At 42.1% G+C, this 9557-nt stretch overlaps 1 protein-coding gene across 1 annotated transcript in view; it reads left to right on the forward strand.

Moving 5' to 3' along the window:
* Positions 1–1476: 1476 nt before the first annotated feature.
* The window catches only part of LOC129825787 (extracellular matrix organizing protein FRAS1-like), a gene marked incomplete at its 5' end in the record, with an annotated part of 119269 nt that continues 111188 nt past the window's right edge, over positions 1477–9557 (forward strand). The window contains one exon of the mRNA XM_055885929.1: positions 1477–1740. Within this exon, the coding sequence (XP_055741904.1) occupies positions 1477–1740 (264 nt within the window). The remainder of the gene's footprint in view (positions 1741–9557) is intronic.

Genomic DNA, 9557 nt, shown 5'->3' on the forward strand with positions numbered 1-9557 from the left:
CTCATGCCAAATTGAGTCGAAGGCTTTTTTGAAATCAACAAAGCATAAGAACTTTGCCTTTGTTTTGGTTTGTTTGTTTGTCAATTAGGGTGTCAGTCCTTGGTTCCAAATATTGGGGAAGATAACTGAGCTAAGGATGATGTTAGAGTTTTAGTATAACCAACTGGAATTTGTTGTCTGTATATTTGATAATTTCATTGAGGATACCTTCAACACCACAGGCCTTTTTGGGTTGTAGGGTTTGTATTTTGTTCTGTAGTTCATTCAAGGTAATTGGAGAATCCAGTGGGTTCTGGTAGTCTTTAATATTTGATTCTAAGATTTGTATTTGATCATGTACATATTTTTGCTGTTTGTTCTTTGATAGATAATTATTTGTGTTGTTGTTTGTTTAGTGTTTTCCAATTTTCCCAGAATTGGTTAGAGTCTATGGATGCTTCAGTTACATTGAGCTGATTTCTGACGTGCTGTTCCTTCTTTTTTCTGTAGTGTATTTGTATTGTTTTAGTGATTCACCATAGTGAATGCGTAGACTCAGGTTATCCGGGTCTCTATGTTTTCTCAATTTCTTTCTTAGATTTTTGCAATCTTCATCAAACCATTTGTCATTGTTGTTCATTTTCTTCGGTTTTCTATTTGAGATTTTTAGATTTTATAGGGAAGCTGAGAGGGCAAATATTCTGATTAGGTTTTCTACTGCCAAGTTTACACTTTACACAGTGGAACGTTTTGTCTAGGAAGCTGCCTAAAAGGGATTGAATTTGTTGTTACCTAATTGTTTTTTGGTAGGATTCCAAACTACATTCCTTCCATCTATAGCATTTCTTAATTAATATTATTCAGTTCCTTTGGCTTTGATGTCTCATGATTGAGTATTGCGCTGTTCAAGTATACTGTGATTTTGCTGTGGTCTGATAGGGGTGTCAGTGGGCTGACTGTGAACGCTCTGAGAGACTCTGGGTTGAGGTCAGTGATAAAGTAGTCTACAGTGCTACTGCCAAGAGATGAGCTATAGGTGTACCTACCATAGGAGTCCCCTCGAAGCCTACCATTGACTATGTACTTACCCAGCGTGCAACAGAGCTGCAGGAGTTGTGACCCGTTTTTGTTGGTTATGTTGTCATATTTGTGTCTAGGGGGGCAAATCGGGGAGGGAATGCTGTCACCTCCAGGCAGGTGTTTGTCCTCCTGTGTGCTGAGGGTGTCAGGTTCTTGTCCGGTTCTGGCATTTAGGTCACCACAGACTAATACATGTCCCTGGGCCTGGAAATAATTGATTTCCCCCTCCAGGATGGAGAAGCTGTCTTCATTAAAGTATGGGGATTCTAGTGGGGGGATATAGGTAGCTCACAGGAGGATATGTTTCTCGGTGAAGATCATTTCCTTTTGAATTTCTAGACAAATGTAAAATGTTCCTGTTTTGATTAGTTGAATGGTGTCTCTCTCTCTCCCTTCCTTATTCTCTCTCCCCTTTCTCTTACCTTCTATTTCTCCCTTCCTGATTCTCTCCCCCATCTATCCCCTCCCTCTTCTCTATTTCTCCCTCTCCTCCCACCAGGTGAAGTGCTGTTGGTGCCAATGCCAGCCGACGGCCCGTTGGAAGGTTGGCAGCCCTCGCCCGACGACAGGAGCTCTACCCCCACCTCGTCCTTCACTCAGCAGGATGTGAATGAGGGCACTGTGTGGTACAAACACTTTGGCTCCACCGGCTTGACGGAAGGAGACACCTTCCAGTTCCAGGTTAGTGGTGGTTGTGTGCCCATTGTCCACCTACCCATCCACCTGTCGCCAAGCTGGCCTGTCTGCCTGCCTCAGGTTCACTGGGCAGAAGCTCACAAACAATCTGTCCACGCTCCGTTTTGTTTTCCTCATGCGTGCTCTTTTCTTTCTTCCTGTCTTCTACAGCCTTTTATCAACTCTGTTACTTTCTTATTTCTATCTCTCTTCTCCTCTCCATATCCCTCTCCCCTTCTCTCTTCTCTCTTCTCTCTCTTCTCTCCTCTTCTCCTCTCCATATCCCTCTCCCCTTCTCTCTTCTCTCTCTTCTCTTCTCTTCTCCTCTCCATATCCCTCTCTCCTTCTCTCCTCTTCTCCTCTCCATATCCCTCTCCCCTTCTCTCTTCTCTCTCTTCTCTTCTCTTCTCCTCTCCATATCCCTCTCTCCTTCTCTCTTCTCTCTTATTCTCTTCTCCTCTCCATATCCCTCTCTCTTCTCTCCTCTTCTCCTCTCCATATCCCTCTCCCCTTCTCTCTATCTCTCTTCTCCTTTCTATATCCATCTCTCTTCTCTCCTCTTCTCCTCTCCATATCCCTCTCTCCTTCTCTCTTCTCTCTTCTCTCTCTTCTCTTCTCTTCTCCTCTCCATATCCCTCTCTCCTTCTCTCTCTACTCTTCTCTTCTCCTCTCCATATCCCTCTCTCATTCTCTCTTCTCTCTTCTCTCTCTTCTCTTCTCCTCTCCATATCCCTCTCTCCTTCTCTCTTCTCTCTTATTCTCTTCTCCTCTCCATATCCCTCTCTCCTTCTCTCTCTACTCTTCTCTTCTCCTCTCCATATCCCTCTCTCATTCTCTCTTCTCTCTCTTCTCTTCTCCTCTCCATATCCCTCTCTCCTTCTCTCTTCTCTCTTATTCTCTTCTCCTCTCCATATCCCTCTCTCCTTCTCTCTTCTCTCCTCTTCTCCTCTGCATATCCCCCTCTCTCTCTCTTGTCTCTTATTCTCTTCTCTCCATATCCCTCTCTCTCTTCTCTCTTATTCTCTTCTCCGCATATCCCTCTCTCCTTCCAACATCTTTCTTCCTCTCTGCTGTCCGTCTCCATTCATTTTCCCTCATTGGATCTCTCCCTCCTCTCCTCCACCATCCTTCATAGCCATCCACTCTCAAGTGTTGACATTTGTTAGGGGGTAGATCAGTTTTAATATTGCTGATAGATTGTGGGTTATATCAATGCAATTGCCTGCAGAATTTCCAATCCCCTGTATACATTTGTTTGATCTTGTTTTTATATATTTTCCTTCTTCCACACGTCTTCTAAATGGATTAAAGTAATGAACAACAATACTTGGGCATCTATTTCCAGCTTTATACATTTTACAGACACAGTACATTGGGAATTATTTATCTTGTTCTTATTTTCATGTTTTTTTTGTCCCACCCTTCAGCTCCCCTCAACCCCTCTCATCTATCTCTGAAAACCATCAGTCCCATCCTTCAGCTCCCATCAACCCCTCCCATCTATCTCTGAACACCATCCAGTCCCATCCTTCAGCTCCCCTCAACCCCTCTCATCGATCTCTGAAAACCATCAGTCCCATCCTTCAGCTCCCATCAACCCCTCCCATCTATCTCTGAACACTATCCAGTCCCATCCTTCAGCTCCCCTCAACCCCTCTCATCTATCTCTGAACACCATCCAGTCCCATCCTTCAGCTCCCCTCAACCCCTCCCATCTATCTCTGAACACCATCCAGTCCCATCCTTCAGCTCCCCTCAACCCCTCCCATCTATCTCTGAACACCATCCAGTCCCATCCTTCAGCTCCCCTCAACCCCTCTCATCTATCTCTGAACACCATCCAGTCCCATCCTTCTGCTCCCCTCAACCCTTCTCATCTATCTCTGAACACCATCCAGTCCCATCCTTCAGCTCCCCTCAACCCCTCCAATCTATCTCTGAACACCATCCAGTCCCATCCTTCAGCTCCCCTCAACCCCTCTCATCTATCTCTGAACACCATCCAGTCCCATCCTTCAGCTCCCCTCAACCCCTCCCATCTATCTCTGAACACCATCCAGTCCCATCCTTCAGCTCCCCTCAACCCCTCTCATCTATCTCTGAACACCATCCAGCTTAGATTTCTTCTTGCCATATATTTTATATTTGTGCTGTGATGTTTCACACAAGTTCTGAACATTTCTATTCTCATAGTTTCTACAGATAGTAAATTAAAAATAACATTTTTTTTACTAAGAGCATTAATATATTAGTGATTGAATGACTATGGCTTTTCAAGTCACCCAGCAGTGCTATTTGCAGTGTGAGCTTTCGGTAAATGTTATGATTTTTCAGCCATTCCTGAACCTGTGACCAAAAAGCAGCTACGTATGGGCAGTACCAAAACAAATGATCTAATGATTCTAATCTCTTGGCAGCAAAATCTGCAGAGCTGGGAGGGCTGGATCCCCCATATATATATATATATATATATATATATATATATATATATATATATATATATATATATGCATATATATATATGCATATCCCTCTGTGTTCTATATATATATAACATTCTGTTGGTTGCAGTACTTTTGTATAATAGTTTAAATAGAAAAACTCTTACGTTTTTCAAGTCTTGACAGAAATTGTCAAGTAGATTTAAGTCAAAACTATTACTAGGTTACTCAGGAGCATTCAATGTCATCTTAGTCAGCCACTACGGTGTTAGATTTGGCCTTGTGTTTTAGATTATTGTCCTGCTGAAATGTGATTTTTCTTCTCCCAGTGTCTGTTGGAAAGCATTCTTAACCTGTTTTTTCTCTAGGATTTTGCCTGGGCTTAGCTCTATTCCATTCATTTTAATCCTAAAATACTCCCTAGTCCTTGCCGTTGACAAGCATACCCATAACATGATGCAGCCACCACTTTGCTTGAAAATATGAAGAGTGGTACTCAGTGGTGTGTTGTGTTGGATTTGCCTCTAACATAGCACATAGTTCATTTCTTTGCATTTATTTTTTCAGTTTTACTTTACTGCCTTATTGCAACAGGATACAGGTTTTGGAATATGTTTTTATTTTCACTGTAATTTAGGTTAGTATTGTGGAATAACTACTGTGCAATGTTGTTGATCCATCCTCAGTTTTCTACTATAACAGCCATTAAACTCTGTGTTTTAAAGTCTCCACTTGCCTCATGGTGAAATCCCTGAACAGTTTCCTTCCTCTCCGGCAACTGAGTTAGGAAGGACGCCTGTATCTTTGTAGTGACTGGGTGTATTGATACACCATCCAAAGTGTCATTAATAACTTTACCACGCTCAAAGGGATGTTCAATGTCTACTTTTTAAATTTTTAGGGTTAGGGTTGAATACTTATTGACTCAGGACATTTCAGCATTTCAGTTTGTATTAATTTGTAAAAATGTCAAAAAACATAATTCCACTTTAACATTATGTGGTATTGTGTTGTAGGCCAGTGACAAAAACATCTACATTGAATCAATTTTTTATTCAACCAGTAACACAACAAAATATGTAAAAAGTGAAGGATGAATTCTTTCTGAGGGCACTGTGTATGGCACAGATAAATACATCTCTCTGTCTCCCTATCTCTCGGTCTCTCTGTCTCATCTTACTGCATTTTGGAGAAAATGGAACCAAATTACTCACAAATTAGTGCTACGTCAGGGATTATCCTTGTGAAGTAGACTCAGCTCTCAGCAGCGTTTAGGCCATAACAAATGGATGTGTAGCAGCCAGGTTAAGCAAACAGCTTTCATAGAGCCTGGCACAACAAGACAAATCAGCAGCCAAGAACATAGAGAGTGATCACAGTCAGGTGAACGTTCTCTCGTTTTCTTGTTTTATCGTTTTCTCTCTCCCCTTGTCTCTCTCTTCCTCTCTCTGTCTCTCTGTTTCTGTCTCTCTCTCTCTTGCTCTCTCTGTCTCTCTGTTTCTATCTCTCTCTCTCTTGCTCTCTCTGTCTCTCTGTTTCTGTCTCTCTCTCTCTTGCTCTCTCTGTCTCTCTGTTTCTTTCTCTCGCTCCACTCTTTCTGCTCTCTCACATTCTTTCTCATTCTTTCTTTCTCTCTATCTCTCTGTCTCGCTCTCTCTCTCTCAACATTTTGGCACCATCAGCCAAGGTTAAAGCAAAACAATATATTTCTGAAGAATCTCATCATGATAACATCATGAAAACGTGATAACATGATAACATCATAACATCATGATATGACCCTGTCAAAATGCAGATCGTCAGACATTTTCATAATGAGCGAATACTGTCATCTTCCAAGTAATTTCTTTTGACAGCCCTAATATTCAAACGGATCTGCTTCTGTAGGACAAGATGACCTTCTATGGAATGGGTGTTGGGAGATACTATGGGTGTTGGGAGATAGTTGGGAGATACTATGGGTATTGGGAGATACTATGGGTGTTGGGAGATACTATGGGTGTTGGGAGATAGTTGGGAGATACTATGGGTGTTGGGAGATAGTTGGGAGATACTATGGGTGTTGGGAGATACTGTGGGTGTTGGGAGATACTATAGGTGTTGGGAGATAGTTGGGAGATACTATGGGTGTTGGGAGATACTATGGGTGTTGGGAGATACTATGGGTGTTGGGAGATAGTTGGGAGATACTATGGGTGTTGGGAGACACTGTGGGTGTTGGGAGATAGTTGGGAGATACTATGGGTGTTGGGAGATACTATGGGTGTTGGGAGATACTGTGGGTGTTGGGAGATACTATGGGTGTTGGGAGATACTATGGGTGTTGGGAGAAAGTTGGGAGATACTATGCGTGTTGGGAGATACTGTGGGTGTTGGGAGATACTATGGGTGTTGGGAGATACTATGGGTGTTGGGAGATACTATGAGTGTTGGGAGATACTATGAGTGTTGGGAGATACTATGGGTGTTGGGAGATACTATGGGTGTTGGGAGATACTATCGGTATCGGGAGATACAATGGGTGTTGGGAGATACTATGGGTGTTGGGAGATACTATGGGTGTTGGGAGATACTATGGGTGTTGGGAGATACTATGGGTGTTGGGAGATACTATGGGTGTTGGGAGATACTATGGGTGTTGGGAGATACATGGGTGTTGGGAGATACTATGGGTGTTGGGAGATACTATGGGTGTTGGGAGATACTATGGGTGTTGGGAGATACTATGGGTGTTGGGAGATACTATGGGTGTTGGGAGATAGTTGGGAGATACTATGGGTGTTGGGAGATACTATGGGTGGTGGGAGATAGTTGGGAGATACTATGGGTGTTGGGAGATAGTTAGGAGATACTATGGGTGTTGGGAGATACTAGGGGTGTCGGGAGATAGTTAGGAGATACTATGGGTGTTGGGTGATACTATGGGTGTTGGGAGATAGTTGGGAGATACTATGGGTGTTGGGAGATACTATGGGTGTTGGGAGATACTATGGGTGTTGGGAGATAGTTGGGAGATACTATGGGTGTTGGGAGATAGTTGGGAGATACTATGGGTGTTGGGAGATACGATTAAATATTAAATATGACATCACGTCAGTAACTTTTTCATTTTATTTGCAGTTTTATTGAGATGTGTGGCTACACGTCAAATCCGCTGTGTGAAAATTAGAGGGTACAGTATAAAATACCTTGGCAGATGAACTTAGTAAAACTGCTGTCATGTTCATTAGTTTCACTATATAATCATTATATTGCTCTACTGTGCTACATCACATATTCATTAGCAGCTCATTACATGGTCATAAGCAATGCACTACATATTTACTAGTTCTAGATGAACAAGAGATTCACAACAGGTTTAGACCTGCCCTTTACCATAGCTAACAACAGGTTTACACCTACCCTTTACCATAGCTAACAACAGGTTTACACCTACCCTTTACCATATCTAACAACAGGTTTACACCTACCCTTTACTATAGCTAACAGGTTTACACCTACCCTTTACCATAGCTAACAACAGGTTTCGACCTGCCCTTTACCATATCTAACAACAGGTTTACACCTACCCTTTACCATAGCTAACAACAGGTTTACAACTACCCTTTACTATAGCTAACAACAGGTTTACACCTGCCCTTTACTATAGCTAACAACAGGTTTACACTTGCCCTTTACTATAGCTAACAACAGGTTTACACCTGCCCTTTACTATAGCTAACAACAGGTTTACACCTACCCTTTACCATAGCTAACAACAGGTTTAGACCTACCCTTTACTATAGCTAACAACAGGTTTAGACCTACCCTTTACCATAGCTAACAACAGGTTTACACCTACCCTTTACCATAGCTAACAACAGGTTTACACCTACCCTTTACCATAGCTAACAACAGGTTTACACCTACCCTTTACCATAGCTAACAACAGGTTTACACCTACCCTTTACCATAGCTAACAACAGGTTTACACCTACCCTTTACCATAGCTAACAACAGGTTTAGACCTGCCCTTTACCATAGCTAACAACAGGTTTAGACCTGCCCTTTACCATAGCTAACAACAGGTTTACACCTACCCTTTACCATAGCTAACAACAGGTTTAGACCTGCCCTTTACCATAGCTAACAACAGGTTTAGACCTACCCTTTACCATAGCTAACAACAGGTTTACACCTACCCTTTACCATAGCTAACAACAGGTTTACACCTACCCTTTTACCATAGCTAACAACAGGTTTACACCTACCCTTTACCATAGCTAACAACAGGTTTAGACCTGCCCTTTACCATAGCTAACAACAGGTTTAGACCTGCCCTTTACCATAGCTAACAACAGGTTTACACCTACCCTTTACCATAGCTAACAACAGGTTTACACCTACCCTTTACTATAGCTAACAACAGGTTTACACCTACCCTTTACTATAGCTAACAACAGGTTTACACCTACCCTTTACCATAGCTAACAACATGTTTACACCTACCCTTTACCATAGCTAACAACAGGTTTACACCTACCCTTTACCATAGCTAACAACAGGTTTAGACCTACCCTTTACCATAGCTAACAACAGGTTTACACCTACCCTTTACCATAGCTAACAACAGGTTTACACCTACCCTTTACCATAGCTAACAACAGGTTTACACCTACCCTTTACTATAGCTAACAACAGGTTTACACCTACCCTTTACTATAGCTAACAACAGGTTTACACCTACCCTTTACCATAGCTAACAACAGGTTTACACCTACCCTTTACTATAGCTAACAACAGGTTTACACCTACCCTTTACCATAGCTAACAACAGGTTTACACCTACCCTTTACCATAGCTAACAACAGGTTTAGACCTACCCTTTACTATAGCTAACAACAGGTTTAGACCTACCCTTTACCATAGCTAACAACAGGTTTACACCTACCCTTTACCATAGCTAACAACAGGTTTACACCTACCCTTTACCATAGCTAACAACAGGTTTAGACCTACCCTTTACCATAGCTAACAACAGGTTTACACCTACCCTTTACCATAGCTAACAACAGGTTTAGACCTACCCTTTACTATAGCTAACAACAGGTTTACACCTACCCTTTACCATAGCTAACAACAGGTTTACACCTACCCTTTACCATAGCTAACAACAGGTTTAGACCTACCCTTTACTATAGCTAACAACAGGTTTACACCTACCCTTTACCATAGCTAACAACAGGTTTACACCTACCCTTTACCATAGCTAACAACAGGTTTACACCTACCCTTTACCATAGCTAACAACAGGTTTAGACCTACCCTTTACTATAGCTAACAACAGGTTTACACCTACCCTTTACTATAGCTAACAACAGGTTTACACCTACCCTTTACTAT

Source organism: Salvelinus fontinalis, chromosome 28 (genome assembly GCF_029448725.1).
Source record: "Salvelinus fontinalis isolate EN_2023a chromosome 28, ASM2944872v1, whole genome shotgun sequence".
Lineage (NCBI taxonomy): Eukaryota > Metazoa > Chordata > Actinopteri > Salmoniformes > Salmonidae > Salvelinus > Salvelinus fontinalis.